The sequence below is a fragment of the Monodon monoceros genome, unplaced genomic scaffold, assembly GCF_005190385.1.
Source record: "Monodon monoceros isolate NGI ecotype Baffin Bay Population unplaced genomic scaffold, NGI_Narwhal_1 Super_Scaffold_5, whole genome shotgun sequence".
Taxonomy (NCBI): Eukaryota; Metazoa; Chordata; class Mammalia; order Artiodactyla; family Monodontidae; genus Monodon; species Monodon monoceros.
The window spans coordinates 50,122,318-50,143,556 of record NW_021703782.1 but is presented as its reverse complement, the minus strand read 5'-3'; the positions used below and the strand labels follow the sequence as shown (position 1 = coordinate 50,143,556).

The following is a 21,239-nucleotide window of genomic DNA, read 5'->3' as shown; positions in this document are numbered from 1 at the left end:
AATTTGATATTTGAACATTTGATATTTAATCCTTGTGATACAAACTCTAGGAATGTAAGGAATTGCTGGTGTTCTATCTGGTCCCCAACGGGAGCTTAAACATTCTTCCAGGAGATTACCAAGCTGTTTTCTTGCCATTTTCTAGGACTTCATTTAATGTCAATAGTTACTCAACTATTTGTGAAAGCTGCTCATTCACCCAAATTCTACAGCTAGAAAAACCTTGAGAGTTTATCATTTGTCAGACTGTAGTTTGGGATAGAGCACTGCTTTCCAAAGTCTGAATGTAGGATTAAATCTCCCTATAGATTCTTAGATGGGGGAAAAAAGGTTCTGAAGTCGCAAACTTAATACATATTCAGTCAATATCCACTCATGGATATCCACATTCACAGCACACAGTAGTATATTAAATATTCTACAAACTCATTTATGAATAAAAAAGTTTAAACTTTTGTTTAAATAAAAATTTCCAAACTTGGTTGAATGCTCTTGTATCTAGCATTTTTTAACTTAACGAAAGGCTGGTCTCTGATTCCGGTTCTATCAGTGTCACCACACTCTACTGACTGTTATTTATTTCCTATACTTGATTAAATGCATGATACTAAGCTGGCATTATTACTCTTTAGCCCGCAGTGTTCCCTTGAGCCCTTTGGCTTAATTCATTATTTATTTAATACCATATCCTTACAGAACTCTATAAAGTTCAAATTAAAATTGAGCACAACATATAAGACTCTATTACTAATGAGAACATTTGCAAATTTATCACAAATAAATCTCTAGGGCTTGGAAATATATTAAAACTTCAGAAAAACTAGCTGAAGACTTATTTGTACGACAGACCTGTAAATTTTTTTAAATAGTGCTTTTTTCTGGTACCTATAGCAACCAGAATGCGAAGCCTAAATATTGCCTATTTGAGAGTCCAGTATAAATTTTTAAACTACTCTTAAAATTGTAATTACATTCCAATACACCTCTAAGTACTGCTAGTTTTTGCTAACATACCAATTTATTGATTTTTGTGTCAAGATTTATTTCTCATAATGCTTAAAAGTAAGTTGGGCATGGAGACAGTCCCCTCATAACCTGATTTACATTATTTTCTGTGAAGAAACTTTTTTCATAAATAATAAAAATTTATATTTCTGTTCAGCAGGTCAAGGGCTAGAAATTTAATTTATTCATATTTATGTGCCCAATGCCTAGAAAAAGTCCTGGCAAATAATAGGCATTTGATAAATGTTAATTTAGTTCAATTATCGCAATTCTACATGTGTAGGAACTAATAAAATTTTACTGCATTAAAAGTCTTTCTGAATTTACATTTTATCTAAGATTACAAGTTGTTTAAATACTCATTAGACTAAGAAGCTGTTAAATTTTCCATTTAGAAAGCCCAGCTGTATATTACAAATATATTTACCGTATCACTAAATGTCTATTAAATAGCGTTTTAGGAGTTTTATATTCAGGCTTAGATGGCGCGGGGACTATTAGAATGGCATAGACAAAGTGATACTAACAAAGAATTGTTTCAAATGTTCAAGCATACCAATTACTAGTCTGTTAAATTTCCAGCCACAAAAATACTACAAGCTTTAGTCCCAAGAAAGTAACTTAAATTAGAGGAAAAACCAAGACCTGCCTTTATTTTTCCTCTTACATCAGAAGTTACAAAGGACTACTGTAATGATTTCAAGAGAATTATATCAATGAGGAATTTAGTCTGTGAACTGGCTCAGGTGGGAAAAAATTTAAGGTAGACAAGCTCTCAGATGGAATATTTTGTGGGGTAAGTATTAGAATAATAAAAGAAATTTTCAACATGCAAATTGATAAGCTATCCTGGTTCCATTAATTTAACCATTAAAACGATGGAAAGCAGTATCCAAAAAACAAAGTTTTCAATAGAGGTAGAACCAGTCATGAGGTTTAAGACTAGGGAATTCATAAAAGAGACTAAGCAAGAAAAAAATATTCTAGAATCTAGGAAAGAATGTAACAGCTGCTGTATATCCCTTTGTTACTGGCCCAGTTTTCTTTTTCTTCCTTTATGTATCAAAGAATATAAAGTTAAAACATAAACATTATGTAATGTAGATTCTAACAAATTTAATTTCTATCACTATTTATCAGAAGAAATTTAAGCAAATTATAAAGATTCCTATGAAATGTTTAACCCTATTAAGCAGTGTTCAGTTTGAAAATGTTCATGTCTATATTCTACAAAATTAAAATTACAACTCTTTTATGTCTAGGACATTGTAACTTTTTTGTGCTTTGAAAAGCCATAAAGATATAATTATGTCTATAGTATGCTAAAATAAAAACACTTTTTCATTAAATTATTAAAATAGAGGAATATTTGTCACTGCATGAATCTAGATTTTGTATTAAAATGTTGCCTAATTTTTTAAATGAAATGAGTATAATCATTTAGTTACACTATATTCTTTATTTTTCCCTACTTGGAATAAATCTCAAAGGTTTAGGTTTGTGGTCAGATTATAAGGGAAGGTGGAATGCCACATATTCTCCATAATTTTGTTATTTTTGATTCGCATATTTCACTCAGTTTTGTTAAGGGTTATGGTAAAAGTAGATGTTAATGCAAAGTTAACACAAATAACTAAGGCAGACCCAGGAAATAATTAACAGTGAATTTTAAACATTTCTGCCAATTATAAGCACAAATATATTTTAAGCAACCAGTAAGTAGTTATTGCATACAATTAGCACAGGGATTTTTAGACATGTACTAAAGCTATTACAGTATCGAGTGGTACTCAATATGCCCTTTAGAAAACTCCCTTCATGACAGGCAAGTATGTCTAAAGAACATTTGAAGATGGACAAGAACAACCAGGGCATTTTACTTTGCAAGTTTAAAGAAAGCAATTTTCATCAAACAGAAGGACTGCATTTGGCTTAGCAAATTTATAAAGATAGTACTGTCCTGCCCTCATGTTTTCATTGTAGTTGAAGTCTTCTTCCCACAAGGGCTTACTGTGCACGTTACAAAATCTTCAGTCTTCAGAATTCAAGTGACAGACTATTTTTTCTAAGCACACATGAAAATGGATCATTCTTTCTTACTCTTAATATTCCTTTACAGACTTCTCCAATAATTACAGTCATCTTGACAAAAGAAAATCACCAAGACAATACAACAATTTTACAAAAAGAAAGAATGACAGTTTCCCTTCTACTTTTCAAAAATGTTTTATAATACGATTTGAGATTGGCTTTATTCAATAGGCTGAAAGAGGAATCAATTCTTACAGAGTGACACTCTCTATAATAAAGAACACCTACACTTCTGCACAACACATCCATTGCCACACATTCACAATGTTAATGTTATTACCATTAGAATCTTTTCCAGAACAATTTTCTGATGAGGAAAATATGGCTTTGTTTAGAAAAAGCTGACAATGTCAGTAAAACAAGCAATAAAATATAAAGGGTTTAGGGTTTTGTTTTTATTCTTACTTCTGCAAGTCTGGTTAAGTCCCTGTTATTTCCTGCCTTTGCTAATGAAACTGGTGTTCTGCCTATCAATGGTTCATGTAGCCAACAAATATTTATTTGCCCCTACTAAGCACTAAGTGTTGTGCACGGTTCCCAGGCGCTGGTTACACAGTAGCCAAACAGATAAATTCCCTGCCCTCAGAGTATAGACAGATTTAGACAATTAATCCCATAAACAAATACGGAACTATTTTATAAGCACAATGAAGGAACTATATTATAAGCACAATGAAGGAACAATACAAGATGTCAAGAGGTAAAGACCTGATTTAGATTGAAATTCCTCAATTTAGGCTGGGACCTGAAAACTGACCAAGAATTTGCCAGACGAAGAGACAGAAGAGGAGCCCTCCAGAGGGCATGGCTTACATGAAGGTCTTCGGTATTGCATTTCCAAATCTAAACAAAGCAGTAGGCTCAAGTGCAAGAAGGAAGCAGACAGCCCCTGCTGAGGCTGGAGCAGTGGTCAAGAGGCCAGAGGACAAGAAAAAGGTCCGTGGATCATAGGAAGGAATTCTGAGCTTCTCCTAAGAGAAGCAGGACGTGACTGAAGTAGGGGAGTGATATGACATTATTATGTTTTAAAAGATGGTTCTGTCTAAAGAATAGATTTGGGAGGTGGAGTGAGATCTCAGAGCCCAAACTCTCCAGCTGATTTTCAAATCCTTCCTTAAGACGATCTCCCTTTATTTCCATCCACACACACAGCCTCCCACCACAGGGCTCATACATGGCCATTCAGAAATTTACTTCCCCACCTCAATGCTTGCCTGTGCTTTTGTCTGTGCCCACGCTGTCCCCTTATTTACTAGTTAAAAATCTCAGCATGCTAAAGGAGACCCACCTGACTCAATGTCAATTCCTCCATGAAGATGTTTCACCCTTCTTTAAATGCTATGGCACTCGGTAGGAAAACATGGAGCAGCAGAAAAGGAGTCCTGAACTTTGGCTTTAACTGCTAAGCTTCAGAGCTATTTGGTCTCCTGAGATTACTGGACATGCAGCTCCTCAAGCCTCAGAGACACACGCCCAAGTCATGGGCTAAAAAACATTGAGAATGAGCCCTATTTTTTTTTTTTACATTTTTAATAAAATGGAGAATTTTATCTAAAAGAATTTTCAAATACATTTTGTGCTGCTGATATGTCATATTTGCATACATACCAACAAAAATTGTTAGCTAATCTTTGTTTCCATGTTTAATAATCTCCTTCTGTGGCAAAAAGGCATGAGTATGTCGGATGAAGTATATTTAATCCAATAGATTTTAAGAATGAAAAAGAGCAAAGTATGAAATCAGAGAGCCAAATAATACCTATTTCTTAACTGTTATATTTTTCCCTAGAGCTGCCCTAGAACTGGGTTATAGTTTTATCTAGATAGAATAACTAGATTGACTCAGACACCAAGTGTCTTACATTACACTTATTTATTGTTTATGTTGTACCTACTTCCAAAAGGAAGTATGGCTTCCTTTAAATGGGAACTTTCAGTAACTAGTACCTGCGAACCGCTTAAAGCCTGGCTCCTCCTTAAAATACCCCATTAAGAGGAGCGGATTGATTTGACTGAATCAGAACTTGTGCTTCTGCTACAATCCAGCCAACTAATGTAGCCTGGTCGTCATCAGTCACACACACATTGAGGGTTCTAAAAGATCATTTTGTCTAAAAAAAAAGTTTAATAAACACATAAAAATATGGGAATTTTGTAACTTCACTTTAACAAGATTTGACTAGTACATGACCTTAAAAATAATTTTATTGCAATCATTTCATGAAAAAAATATAATCCATATTGATTCAATTATGAAATTTTGACTAAATGAAATTTGTGAAAGGAGCTGACATTTTACTCTACTGTTCCTAGAGGCAACGCCTTATTACTCACCTTGATCTCTTTCATGCCATGTTCGACTTCCAGCAGCTGGTGAATTCGGAGAGGGATAAAAGTCTCCTGTAGGACTTGGTTCCATATTTTCATCTATGGATATAGTTTTGGGTCTTTTGCTGTTAAAATATGACAAGAGTGAATGTTAATGGGATTTCCAGAAAGATGTGTAGCATCTGAAAATACATAATCTGAGAATATTCTTACTGTGGAAATTTCCACAAACACAAGTAACAGTATCTCAGAACCATTTTGAAATAATGGTGAGTATTTAAGACATCAATAGGAGCAGCAGACATTTCTAGTTGTATGTATCATTTACTATAATATATCAGAACTGTACCTGTCTAACAAATGTGTTTATTATATTTGCATGTTGAAATATATTTCCAGTAGTAGAACACTATTTTCAGTACTAAAAAGTGAATTCTTAATGTGATAGGTATACTAATTTAAAAATTATTATCGATTGTACCTGACTCATAATTATTATCAATATGAACAACGTTCATTCGTACAGCACTTGCCATTAAAAATGTAATCCCTTCATGTCAATTCAAAGATAAGTAAACTCCTTAACCTTCCTAAACTCAGTTTAATCATCTGTAAAATGGAAATAATAAAAAGGGGAGTGGTTGAGAGGATTAAATGAGTTATTAAATGTAAAGCTCATGCATTTAGTGGCTGGCATTTAGAAGACACTTATAAAATAGTAATTATTAGTAGCAAACCTATATTTAATAATATTAAAAATTTTATAGTACTTTACTGATTATAAACTATTTCATATATCCTTTTTTTAAAATAGATCTTTATTGGAGTATAATTGCTTCACAATACTGTGTTAGTTTCTGTTGTACAACAAAGTGAATCAGCCATATGCATACACATGTCCCCATATCCCCTCCCTCGTGAGCCTCCCTCCCATCCTCCCTATCCCACCTCTCTAGGTCATCACGAAGCAGAGGGAGATCATGCTGCTGCTTCCCACTAGCTAACTATTTTACATTCGGTAGTGCATATACATCAATGCTACTCTCACTTCGCCCCAGCTTCCCTCGTGTCCTCAAGTCCATTCTCTGTCTACATCTTTATTCCTGCCCTGCAACTAGGTTCATCAGAACCATTTTATTTTTTTTTTAGATTCCATATATATGTGTTAGCACATGGTATTTGCTTTTCTCTTTCCGACTTACTTCACTCTGTATGACAGACTCTAGGTCTGTCCACCTCACTACAAATAACTCAATTTCGTTTCTTTTTATGGCTGAGTAATATTCCATTGTATATATGTGCCACATCTTCTTTATCCATGCATCTGTCGATGGACATTTAGCTTGGTTCCATGTCCTGGCTATTGTAAATAGTGCTGCAATGAACACTGTGGTACATGTCTCTTTTTGAATTATGGTTTTCTCAGGGTATATGCCCAGTAGTGGGATTGCTGGGTCATATGGTAGTTCTATTTTTAGTTTTTTAAGGAACCTCCATACTGTTTTCCATAGTGGTTGTATCAATTTACATTCCCACCAACAGTGTAGGAGGGTTCCCTTTTCACCACACCCTTTCCAGCATTTATTGTTTTTAGATTTTTTTCCTAAAAACTTAGGTTATTGATCCTTTATTCTTAAGATCAACCAAGAAAAATAGGCCATTGCCAAATTCAAACCAAAATAACTTTCAAAGTATTATAATATATTTTAATAAAGAAAACATAGTTTTATCTCAATTACTAAGAAAAGTGAATATTTAGAGCAGAGATTAAAAAGCTATTCTATGCCACATGCCATACTGCTTGATATACTGCTTTCAAACATCTCCACCAATACCCTATTAAAGAGTAAGTTATGAGTATAGAAATGGATATTTTTTCCTTAAATTAAAAAAAAATCTTATTCACACCCATGGAAATAAAAACTAAAAACGATATCTTCTGAATGAACTTTATACAGTGATAATAAACCTAATGTCATAGGATTTCAGAGTTGTAATTCACTTTAGAAGCCATACACATAAACCAATCCTCCATTTTCTTACAAGTGGGAAGACAAATTTGGAGAAAATCAATTGCCCAGGGCATGTTAATGGAAGCAGTCTGACACAAAGTAAAGACTTCTGACTTCTGAGACTGTGCTCTTTCTACTACACTGTTTCCAAATCCTGGAAGCATGTGCATGTCTGGGTATATTCATAGATACATTTGTGATTAATATTTGACTCACAACTCCCGGAGTATTAACATGATGCAGAAGATGGCAATTTCTATCCACGCTAAACCACAGTGAGAGTAGATAGTTTCTTTAGTTTCTTTGTAGGGTATCCAAAGTTAGAATGTATTTTTTAAGCCTCCTTTAATCTAATTCTCCCATCTGTAAATCAGCGGTAAATATGTAAGGAAAACTTGAAATGAGGGAGAAAAGACTTTCATAAGGAAATAATAGAGAAATTTTTTTAAACCTTTTTTATTTGAATGACGTAGTATCTGATACTGAATGATCATGAGGAAAGATCTGTGTTGACAGCATACCAATCCACCAGACAAAATAAAAAATTACTATTTGCATTTTAAATTTAGAAAAACTAAAGCATTTTTAACACTTCACCATATCACAGTTTTAATGATAATAAACCCTATTATCTTGCTATGCAATCTAACTATATGAAAATTTAGTTTGACCATAAATGACATCAAATTGAACTTAGTTAATAAACAAACAAATGTGCATAGCCCCACAATTAATTCAAATGCAATTAATTTTTGTTTTTGAGAATAGCATAGGAATATAGTTATCCAGATTTTTAAATTTTTTAACAGTTGATACTGTGAAATGTATGTTTTGCTCTGGAACTCACGTATGATCTTCTATCTGATCGTGGGTATATTTAATGCTGTGGAAATGAGATTGCTCTTCCTATATTGAAGATTCAACTCAAAAAAACCCAATAAAGCTATAATATTTGTCTTATTCACTCAGTCCTCTTCTATCATTCAACAATAGGGGAACATATGAAATCCCATGTACTACCACTTGCCAAGTTAATTTTCCCTCATTTAAATAGGAGATCTCTTTTTAAACTCCTGTGGGACTGAAAGTTACAATCAGAAGGTCAAGAGAGAAATATGAGAATGTCAGCAGAGAACTAAAAGGCAAAGTCACCTCACTGTAGCTGTTCCCCAACAAAGGCTGGTTAGGCCAAATCTCAGAGCAGGTAATACTTTCACTGGTAACTGAGAGTTAACTAAATTATTCAAAGAACATCAACTAATTGAAGAACTTGGCAAACCTGTTGCCTAGAATAAGGCCTTTTAAGGTTAAGTAAATGACACATTTTATTTTTCATGTTTCATTATCCCCAGCTTGGACATGGTATTAGGGTAAAAGTTGGATGAATCAATCCTAAACCAGGGATCTTTGCTATGGCAATACCATTTTTAAAGTCACCAAAAGAATTACTTATAGAGTTATAATACTTCATATAAGGGGATAAAAATATTAATACATTTTCATTTTCCCTTGTCTCCCCAAAAAGCCTTTTTAAAATGCTTTGAACAACAATTTAACTTTCAAATTTCAAAATAAATTTAACCAGGAAAGATTAAAACTTTGTGTAAAATCAGCAAAAATCTTGAACTCTTTGCTTTATTTCCCCCTTCTCTTTACCTGCGTACCTATCTATCTGCATGTCTACTTATTTACCTATGTGCATATAGACTGCGAACAAAAGCAGCTCCTCTTTCAGTTACCTGCTTGGTGGAGAAGACAGCGACCTCTGAAGATTGACCCCCGAGTTCATGTCATGATAGTATGGTTGGCTTGGGATTTCTCCAATTGGGAAGTTGACTCCAGTTCCCTGGGTTATGGGTGCTGAGGAATGAAACAACAACACCAACAAACATTGGGAATGCCATTTACTGTTGTCATCTCTATTCAAATGTAATAATCTAATATTTTCCATGCCTCTGGGCAAGGATGAGGGGAACTCTCCTTACCTTAAGAATCTAATAACCAGCCTTTCACTGGTTAAGACTTGCAAACATCCTCACGATGCCAATGTTCAAGTGTGGAAACTTGAGGCACGCTATCATCACTGGTTACCCCTTCTCCCACCCCCACTGCCCAAGCTTCTTCACTCAGTCCTTTGTGTTAGTCGTCACTACACCTGTCACCTCACTAGTCTCTAGATGCGCCACAGGGAACAATATATGTTGCCTATTGCTCAGCACCAAGCAAGGCACTCTGTACTAAGTCAGATCTCAAAAACCAAATTATTGTTAAATAAATCGAATTAGAATAGTTTCACAAGAGGCGATTATTATTTTATAATAATGTTAACATTAATGTTAGAATGCATTAGAAATCATATTTATAATTATTTGATATAAAAATAATTCTTGTATTAGGACAGGTATATAAGTAAAATTGACAAATATGAAATAAAAGTCAAGATTCTTTCTCCAAAATACATATTCAGGTTTCATATATGAATGGTGAGTACAGTTTTACTCAACAGCTATGTTTTGTTTTTAAAAAAGTTTGTATGCCCAATTTCATAAGTCATTTAAAATATACTCATGGAGTTTTATACTTTAAGGTATTATTTTATAAATCAAGAAGTCTTTTTGAGTTTGTTGCTGTATTAAGAACTGAAAATTTTAATGTAATATTGGTTGTTGTACAATGGATTACATCTTTTCAAATTTTTAAAATTGGTTTCTAGACATCTTGAATAAATCTGTCAGACAGCATGTTGTGTTAGAATGAGTAGGATCTTGGGAGACAGACAGCCTTTTAGTTCTAACTCCCTCTGCCACTTATTGGCTATGTGCCTCAGTTTCCTGAACTGTAAAATGAAAATTAGAATAACCTATCACATATGATTATTTTGAGGATGAAATGAGGTACGGAGTGATAAAAGTCCAGCATCATGCCTAGTGTGTAATGGATATTCAACAAATGTGAATTCCCTTCTTTCCTCGCTTTCTTCCCTGAAATTCTTCCCTGGCAACCTAGAGTGGTCAGCAAAGATGAAACAGTTCAAAAACCCACGCAAAGCTGGTGAACTGGTACAAATGAACCTATTTGCTGAAGGTTTGTTCATTCAATAAGATATTGTGCCCATTACTGGCAGGTGCTGCAAGGGACACAAAATAGTCTACGATAGTTCCCGTGCTTAATAAGACATACTGGGCAACAGGTTGGGTAAACAAAATACTCATGAAAAACACAGAGATACAAGCATAATGTGTTTTATAATGAAACTTCCAAATGAATGACATGATCGATAAATGCTATAGGATTTCAAGGCAAGAAGAATCTGATACAAGCTTGAATGGTCCAAGAAATCTGTGGAAAAGTCACAGCTGGCCCAGGGCTTTGGAAGATGAGCAAGGTAGTAAAGGGAGGTTACTCTAAACAGCAATTACTACAGGAGCAAGGTCATGGGCAGAGATGACATACAAGATGGAGGCCAGCCAGGTTGGTGTCAAAGGACAATGCTTAAGAATAGTTTCTATTTTTCTCCTGTTTTTATCAGGCCTTCAAGATCTCCAATGAGAGAAAGTGTATCCTACGTGGGGCGGGAAAACTCTGGAGCCCTTGAAATTCACGCTAAGAACACAAAGTCTACTTAACCTTCCCCTCTCTCCAAGCTAACCACACGTTGAGTAAAAAATTCCAAAGGGACAGCCGATTTTCAAGGAATTTTTCTTACTCAGAATTTTTAATAAACATTTGAAATGTGTTCACTATCAGTTGAATCGTACTTCAATATCTCAGGCAGGCTGAGACTCACAAAGTATTTTTAAAGAAAATATGATTAGGAGGTGCATGCTTTGTAGAGAAACAATCAAGGAATACACAACGATTATCTCTCCCCATTAAAAATCAATCAATACATAGGAGATTAGTCTCAGCTCTAACACTCTGGGGTTTCTGCCTTCTGTTAGGTTGTTCATATTATATAATATGCTTTAGCCTCATTTTACACAGAAAATATTAGTGTTCAATGTGCAACTATGCCTAATGGCTCGAGTTCTTTGGACAGTTAAAATGTAGCTGCTTGTTGTGGCTTGAGGTACACCAGAGGTTTAAAAAAAATGCAAGGTAAGAAATCCCACAGTAACCACATGCTTTAAAGTTTATCATTAGAACCATGTTCTATGTGACATTGGAAAGCAGAGTATGTGCAGGAAGGAGGCATTTGAGGGGCTCAGTGAACGTAAGCAATCTGTTTGGCTTCCAACAGCAGTGATGGATACAATTCAAAGAACTGAGTTACCAAGGGGAAACTTACAGGTTATATCTTTTATCAACTATTTGCAATTTATTAAGCTCATGCAATATTTAGGCAAAGATTTGTAGTTTCTATTTAATAAACATATGGCTAGATAGTCAACACAGATTGCTTGACCGTATGCATACTAGGTATAATTTATAGGAAAATGATAATTAAAAATCTTTGGAAATTTTGTTTTTTTCTAAGTTTTGTTCCAGAAGGATTCTTTCAAAGTATCAAGAAGGCAGTAGTGGAATCTAAACAAACAAACAAACAAAAGGCCAAACTCAAAGAAAAGGTTACCAGAGGTGGGTGTTGTGGGGGGGAGGGAGAATTGGAGGAAGGTGGTCAAAACGTACAAACTTCTAGTTATAAAATAAATAGGTATTGGGGATGTAATGTACAACATGAGGACTACAATGAACACCGCTGTAGGATATACAGAAAAGCTGTTAAGAGAGTAGATCCTAAGAGTTCTCAACACAAGGAAATAACGTTTTCTCTCTTTTTCGTATCTGTATGAGATGATGGATGTTGACTAAACTTACTGCGGCATTTCACAACATACGTCAGTCAAGTCATTATGCTTCACACCTTAAAATTATACAGTGCTACATGTCAACTAAATCTCAATAAAACTGCGGGGGTGGGGTACAAGATGGAAAATCAAGCTTTAGTCATGGCTTAAGCGAAACAAGAACAAAAACACCTTGTCTACGGATTTACACACGAGCACTGTAAAATTTAGTGTGCATTTTTACACTAAATGGGAGATTACGGAAATTAAAGTAGATTAATAGCGAACATGGCCAGATTCTAAAACAGCACACAGGCACAAAATTTATCTAATGACAAAGTGCATGAGAACAGCAAGTCCCAGGCAGATGTGCCTGTTTAAAAGCCTCTGGAAAAACTTACATCAGATGCAAAGACCAGTGTTAGCACCTCTCCCAGAGAGCAGCAAGGGGCCCGAAGGCTGCAAATCATGTTTAAGAGGCTGCCAATACCCTCTTAGAAACCAAGCTCAGAAGAACCTCGGACTCCAAGGGTTAGAGGCCAACCCTTAATCTCTCTTATTGTTCTCCTCTCTCCAAAAGCTGATCCTAAATCAACTTTTAAGATCGTGATAATATCATTCACCAGAAAGACCACTATCCTAAAACTGAATAGCTTCATTAGCTAAAGTCAACATGCACATTAGAGGGTCATATGAGAGTAAAACCCCAGAGGACAGAAACCATTAACATACCGTAAACCCTTAAGAAGTCAGAATTTGTGATATACAGCTTAAGGGTTGTGCTGAAGTTGATGTTTACTTAGCAAACCCTTATTTCATAAACAATGAAGTTCAATTGTGTAAATAAGATTATAACGTGGATATATTAAAACACTTCGGAGAATAACTTCTCAAGCATTTCAGAGACACCTATTTACATATGCAGTAGAAAATACATGTTTGCTGAATAAAGTAACCAATGAATGAATACAGATAATTAATCTAATTACAAATTAGTAATGTTTGTTATAACAGATAACTTAAAAACCTCTAGGAGATGACAATATGAATCAAGAAAGAATGAATGGTATATGTTAAATTTGCCTCATTTCTGAACTAGTATAGAAAGGTTTTTTTTTTAAGATTTTTTTGATGTGGACCATTTTTAAAGTCTTTATTGAATTTGTTACAATATTTCTTCTGTTTTATGTTCTGGTTTTTTGGCCACAAGGCATGTGGGATCTTAGCTCCCAAACCAGGGATCGAACCTGCACCTCCCGCTTTGGAAGGTGAATTCTCCACCACTAGACCACCAGGAAAGTCCCTAAAAAGGTATTTTTTAATCTATTTTTATGTTTCAAATTAAGATTTCGCAAAATATCAATCTCGGCTTTTAAAAGTTCTCATGTGGCTCTCCTACAGCATCTAGCATAATGTTACCTATAATGAGGAACTAGCAATATTTTCTGACAGACGACTCTACTGTCCTTCTCATAAGAAGGGTGAAAATATATGATAAAACTGAGAAAAGTACAAATTTAAACAAATAATTTCATAATGTCTCATAACTGTAGCAGCATGGCCTCTCTGCTAAACAGCAGTATGGAGAAACACACACACACACATACACACATCTTTAAATACCCCCTTCCTTATATGATGCCATAAAGTAGGAGTGAGTAAGTCAGGCATGTTCCTTTCCAAATTAAAAATAAACATAAAAAAGTTCAAATATCAGAGGTCTTTGCACAACACATATTGATCAGGAAAAACAAACAAGGCTCATCGCCTTGGTGAATGAAGTAAATGAAGTAGACCATCAGAATCCTCTTGCCCAGCAAATATGAGCCCTATAGGTACAGGCATACAGGATATTAATTTGGTCTCCTACACTGCCCCCAAGTCAACAGACCCAGGGCAGAAGTCTTTGGGGCATACATTTATCCACTGCAGAATTACGTCAGAAAGGATGCTACTAAAGTCTTAAATGCTCATGTACAGAACTCTCTGAAATACAGGCTGTTTGCACTAGCCACTTCAGAAATCTGAACTATTTGAGAAACTACAGTTCAAAGACAAAGTCACCTACTACCTTGGAGATTATTTCACTCAACGCCATGCTAAAGCACTACCTATACTTACCCTTAGTAACTCATTCTTGTTTGTTCTTTTTGGATCATCATAATTCTTGTTCATGACCTCTGAATTTGACCCAAGTGAAAAACACAACTTAAACAGGCTCCAGAGTGCCCCTACATCATCTGAATAAATCATTCCAAACTGTGACACTCTCTATCAAAATGTCAGGTGAAAATACACCCTGCAAAGTTACATAAATAAGCTAAATCAGAGAAGAGAGCAAGTAGAAATGAGTCACCCCCTTCAGCATAATCAATGAGATAAGAACTGCATCTTACCTATATTTGCACACACCAGTAATAACTAAAAGAGTTGATCAAGGAAACTTCCCCCTTGCTTAGTTAGCTGGCCAGGTGAATTTACTCGAGAAAATTCTCATCCAGCCTGCCAAGAATGGTGTCTCAGGTGAGGTGGCCAATGAAAACAATTGGACATTGTTTTGGATAACAATGCTTTCTATCTATATCCAGCTACAATCTGCAAAGTTAATTTCTGCATCCCTCTACACTCTGCATGTTACTGTGTATATCCTGTACATCTCCAAGCCCTCACCAAAATATTAGCAAAATGAAAAAGCACTTATCTACAGGAAACTTATGTGGGTTATTATAACAACACTGAGTACATTTAATTAATCACACTTCCTTTGATATAAATGACCATCTATGGTCACAGAGTGAACAGTGAATTAAACGAATACCGATAACACAGCAAGCAGAACAAACCGCAAATTGTTTTTGTACTACAGAAAGTGTTGATTTAAATGCAAATATTTTAGAAAACCAGACAAAATATGTTCACTTCTGATTTCATCAAAAGGTCAGAGATTTAAAAACTCAAATTCTCCTAATACACAGTTCTCTTCATACTGTATTTAAGGTTCAAATATAAAATATTTTAAATCATACTGTATAGTTAAATAATAAGAAAAGAGTTTACTTACTTCTGGATACCCTCACAAGTTCTGATACATTGAAGACTCCAGATTTTACAAAACTATCCTCAAGGTATCCTGAAAATAAACATCAAGATGAAAGAGATCAACATAAGCAGGAAGCAAATAAATGATTAAACACTAGAATTTGTTCAAGTGTTTTAAACCAAAGGTTAGAACAAAACCCAAGTATGCTTACAACGAAGAACTGTAAAAGCAAAACTCTTGTAAAATGCAAACTGGGTCCGTTTAAACAAACGTTTAACCTTTAGAAGCTAAATAATCTCTCAGGAAAATTTTTTAACTTTCCAATTGTACAGGGCAATTGGTATGGTTTTATTTGCCACTGCCCACGCATAGGGAATGAAGGTTCAGAGGCCCTCAGATCGGTAGCACCTGGTAGACTAAAGTCCATCCATTAAAAAAAAAAAAAAAAAAGAAATAAAGAAAAAGGAAAACCACAGCCACAATTAGCACTTTGTTGGAATTACTCCAAAGATCTCTTGAAACCACTGTTCTTTCACAAATCCTTCCCCGATTAAAAAGTGAGTTGCTGTTACCAGCACTCCCACCCTTGTTCCCGTCATGGATCACACAAAAGCAGAACCCGTACATACAGCAAATACCTTACACAGACCTATTTCTGTGCACCATTAATATACCTCACATGATTTCACTGCTTTCTCACCCTTGCTGCCACTCCCTGGGACTCCCTTCATGTCAAGAACTGGATCCTTTTGCTGGCGAATGTGGTGAAGCCAGACCTCCAGGAATGCCTCCTGACCCTTCCGTGACCTCCAGGTCCAGGGCCCACAGCAGCCGTGGGCCACGGGTCAGGAGCCTGAGTAAGTCAGACGTGCTTGCTAGCTGGTCTAACTCTTTCCAGGACTGCAGATGGGGACACCAGTCCTATCCCCAGGTTCTCATGCAGAAGAAGGAGGTGTAGTGAGGGTAAGGAGGGAGGGAACACCTTAGGTAGGAGGGATACGGCTACTCTCTACTGCCCCAGGGAGAGAATAAGAGTGTGAAAATCCTCAGAATTAAAATGCTTCCGGGAAAAAACTCTAAATTCCAAGCACCGGCAATTTGATTGGATGTTACACAAAGCTTCAGGGCTGACCAAGAGATTAGATGCGGGGCAGGGATGAGAGAGGTCTGGGTGTTTTAGCAACATGGCTCACTCAAGTCAAAGAGCTGGGGTCTGACTCCTCACTACAGTTTGCCAGTGTGGCATCCTGGAATAATTAATCATAATAATTAATAATTCTAAATTAATAATAATAATAGTCCTAGAAGATTTAGACTCTTTGTACTTCAGATTCCTCATTTATATATTAGAGATAATAAAATTACCTACCTTACATCGTTGTTACAAATAATAAGTGAGATAAAAATTATAAAACCCAGAGTAGGCGCTGAGTAAATGTTACCAGTAAGTTAGGATTGGCCTATGGAGTCAGCAATCACCCATACACCGAAATATGCACACTGAATTCCAGACACTCTCAAGTTATTTGTAAATCATCATTTAGAAATTTTACCAGAAAGAAAGCTACCAGCCCACTTTTTAACCATACACAGCATGAAAAGACAGAAAGTCATTCAATTAGCATATATGCCTCACTGCTGTGAATAAACAGGGGCGCTACGTATGTCTGAACACTGTTTTATATCTACCTTCTTTAGAAATAGCAAAAGAATGAGAAGAAATTATGAGATCTCAGTTGGTGATAAAACTCAGGTCTCACGTTAAGTCACTGCTCTGAAAAAGATATACATTTTTAAGAGGATAATAACAAAGTGTCCCCACTTGATGCAGCTCTATTTTAAGAAATGCCTACTTCTTCAGCAATTAATTTTTCACCAGGTTGAATTCATTTCAGTGATTATTGAGAAATTTCCAGGTAGACAACATTGTACAGAGTGCTAAAAGCCACTGAGACATAAAAAGGACATTGACTCCCTTTGTGTGGCTGGAGACATGTGTTACATAAACATCTATTATGTTTTTAATTTTGATAGGTTATCATTGTATACAAAGATTTCTATTGCTTTTGTTGTTTTAAGCATAATAGATTATACTTTATTTTACAGATTATACTTTATTTTACATGTGGTAAACATAACATTTTATATATGACAAATACATTAAATACAGAGAACTTATTTATCACGACTACAGCCTGTGTGCTTAACCAATCAGACAAGATTATTTGTCCTTCCCCAACCGTACTCTGTAAAGGCCTGCCCTCATATCTTTCTAACGTAGCTGCCTCTGATCAGAAGGGCCCTCTTTCCACAGGCTCACCTTGCAGCCTTCAATGTCCAGCTCAACCACCATCTGCTCCATAATCTGCTTTTCCACCCCCCCCAACTCCTGCGCCACCTAGAAATAATCTCTTTCTTCTGTATTCACATAGCGCCTAGTTTGTTCTTACTTTATATCACTTTGCACATTCAAGTTTACCAAGATAACTGTTTTCAAGCCTTGTGTTTCTTCTTATTTGGGGGAGTGACTGGGTTTTGTTCATCTCTATATCTCCCTTAACAACTAACTCATCGCCCACATTACAGTAACTACGAAACGCTTGCAAAACAAATGTAAAGTTCAGCTTTTTGAAACGTGGTCACAAATGAACACCTTAATAATTTTATAACAATGAAGATAAAGATAGCTTAAGATCGAAGGATAACTCTACTGACCCTTGTTATTTTCTGGAACTTGTTTGCCGAGGAGTTTATTTAAGCTTTTGGGCAAAATGGGAAAGCATAATGATTGCAGTCGGATTATATCTCTGACTTTGTTGTGTAATTAATGTACAACTTTAGGCATGTAGTACAAAATAACTACCAAGGGACTAGAGGGGTTCAAATAGTTCACAAATATTTATAAATCGACGAATGAGTGAATGAATAGTGAACATTTCATTTATATAAATTATACCATGTGTAATACTTAATAGCAATTCAATACATGGATATTATCTGAAGTTCATTTCCTTATCACTCCAATGAGTAGTTAGGACTCCATTTGCTTCTAAGTCATGCCCATTAAGATGGAGTGATGTGTGGTCCTGTCACGAGCCGAATCCTAAGGGAGGGAAGAGCCACCTCAAGGTAATCCTACCAGCAGGAAGACAGCAAGGCAGTCACACACAGACAAATACAATGACCATCTCATAGAAAAGGGAAGGCAACTCAGAATGTTGAGGGTGCTTCTCCACTCCCTACCCCCAATTCCCCAAGTTCTAAGGAATTTGGATCTACAAGGAAAACTGAAAGATTTTACTAAAACTATGAAAGACATTGAAAATACGTCAGAACTGCTTTGGCACCCACTAGCCAAAATGCAACACCATAGGTCCCACTGGGCTCCACTCCTGTGTGGAGCACAGCGAGACTTCAGTAAAAGGAGGGCTCCCAAGGCTAAGTGGTGACAATGACCTTATAGGAGGGGGGTGGGCGGGAATCAGGCGGCTGGGTAGCCTGGGAGAAGCACCTGAAGCAGATGGCTGCCCCCTTCATGCATCTTTGCACGCAGCACAGCCTTTACAATGGACAGACATTACCCAAGATGAGGCGGGCTAAAGAAAAGAAACAGTGGATGACACGGTACTTGGCCAGCTAATAGTCCTTGCTCACAAGCATACGAGAGAGTACTTAAGGACTCTGGCAAAATAACTGGAGAGGATCATGCAGGGGGTCAGAAGCCCTGCTATACAATACAGAGGGTAACACTCAGCAAAATGCAGGTGCTTGCTGTTAACACAACCCCATGTGTAACCTAAAGGCTTCTGGGGCCTTCTAAAAACGTGGTTTTCATGTGTTACATAGACCACTGTGAATCTAAATAGCTGACACAGAGGCCAAAGATCTTAAAGCAATTTGGAGACATGCACACAGTAAATTCCCTTCATCTACCAAGGAAATATGAGCATCTCTGAGACAGAGCAGCTGCTTAACGGTTACTGAGCAATATTACACAACAGCTTACACCAGGAAGCAAAGAACAACTTAGCATTTATGTGATGCTGTATTTACACTACATGTATGCTTCCTAAAAAATAAAATTGAGTAGGAAATAAAGACCTCTGCAAACTGAAAATTCTCAAAGGCAATATCAAATTATATTATTTTACTGTTTTTATTTTTCTCTAACAAAAGCAACAATAAATCACTACTCAGAAGTTAATATAGTGTTTAACCTCCTTTACAAACAATAACAGAGGGATGCAATGGCATATCTAACTGTTAATATCTCAAATTATAATCAGCACCATTTAAATGTTAAACAACATTTACACAGAAAATCCAAAGGAAGACTGATAATGGCTCATTTTTATGGTCTACTGTGTTCTATTCTTGAAATTAAAAAAAAAACACAGAAAGCTGTTATTAAATTCATGAAAGCTGTCTTCAAGTATTTGAAGGACTGTTAATGTAGATGGTGGATTAGACTTATTCTGCATAGTTCCAGGAACTGTTTTTTTGGCTCAGTAAACAGATTTGTCATCCAATAAGAAAAGTCCTAGAAAGGAATGTGAGACCTTGCAAAGGTAATAATAACCAACACATGCCAAGCTACTGCACTAAGATCTTAGAAAGCATGAATGCACATCATGCCCACAATTATCCTCAAGTTGTTACCATTTTACAGAATGAGGAAACCTGTGTCTACAAATATAGGGGTTTCCCAGTGGATGTAAAGACCCCTCCACTGGATTTAAGAATTCTCACTTTGGGTAGGAAGTTGGATAAGAGCACTTCAAAAGCCCACTGCAACTCTCAGATTCCACTTTTTTACATGGCTGTTTTCCTGTTAGTTTTCTTGCATTGCTCAATTTGGAGAAAGAAGAGAACACTGGGTATCTCACAGGCATGCTCCAGCCCTAGGATTCCAATTGTTCACTTCCTTCAACTGAGTGTAAAAGATGCCTAAATTGTTTTGTTTATAGATGTAAAGGGGGAGAAGATAAGATTATTTCATACTAGCTCTTTGCCAATCTTCATAAAACTTCAGCTACCAAAACTAACCCATTGGTGATTTTTCTGGTAGGGGTGTTATAAGACAGGACTCTCTTCAGTTTCTCAACTGATCTGAACTGTCCATGGTTAAGGATGGAAACTGTGATTATAAAATAGATACACTAATCACAGCAAAGATAACAATTCTCTGCACAGAGACTTGAATCTCAGCCTATAGCTAACATTTTAGTATAAATTTGCAATTAAGTTTGTCCTTCAACATGAAATGTAAATCCCTGACGGTGATTGAAATGACCTGGTAGAGTCAGAATTTTTCTGACTTTAACACACTCTGATAGTAGTATATTAATATATTATTTATGTTTTTAAGTATTTCCTTTGAGTCCATTAAACTTTTCCTACATATATATAATATACATAAATATGGATTTTTATAAAATTGAGATTAAAATTTAAATAAATGCATATCCTGCCTTTTTCTAAGTAACATTGTATCTTTCCCTCTAGATTAAATAATTTTCCAAAAGCATGATTTTAATGCCTGCACCATATTATACTGCATGGCTGTATCATACTTTATTTGACCATTCTCCCATTGTTTGGCATTTTAGGTTATTTCCCAGTTTAAAAAATATTATAAACAGCACTGCCATTAACATCGTAGGACACAAATTTTTGTCAGCAATTCTTATGATTTCCTTAGGTTGGAGTTCCCAGAAGTGGAATTAGCGGGTCAAAGGACATAAACTCTTTTAAAGCTCTTGGTAAAAACTGTCAAGCTGCTTTCCATAAAGGTTTTTGCCAATTTATACTCCCTCAGGCACATCATGAGCGTTTCCATGTCACCACCCTGCTGCCAGAATTACATATTAGTCATATTAATGGGATTTGTTTTTAACTGTGGCAAGTTGATAGAGAAACGATATCATTACATTAATGTTATAACTTTCATTTATTTAATTATAATAATGTTAGATA

The 21,239-nt window shown here is 35.8% G+C and overlaps 1 protein-coding gene across 8 annotated transcripts in view; it reads right to left on the bottom strand.

The window, feature by feature from the left end:
- NFIB (nuclear factor I B) overlaps positions 1 to 21,239 on the bottom strand; it is a 230,037-nt gene that overhangs the window by 50,742 nt on the left and 158,056 nt on the right. For all 8 annotated transcript variants that reach the window (XR_003790623.1, XM_029201388.1, XM_029201394.1 and 5 more), the window contains exons 4-6: positions 15,285 to 15,353; positions 9,176 to 9,296; positions 5,431 to 5,549 (exon numbers count right to left, since the gene is read on the bottom strand). Coding sequence is in view for 7 of the 8 variants with exons in the window: in XM_029201388.1 (XP_029057221.1) it covers positions 5,431 to 5,549; positions 9,176 to 9,296; positions 15,285 to 15,353 (309 nt within the window). In the remaining variant the exon portion in view is untranslated. The remainder of the gene's footprint in view (positions 1 to 5,430; positions 5,550 to 9,175; positions 9,297 to 15,284; positions 15,354 to 21,239) is intronic.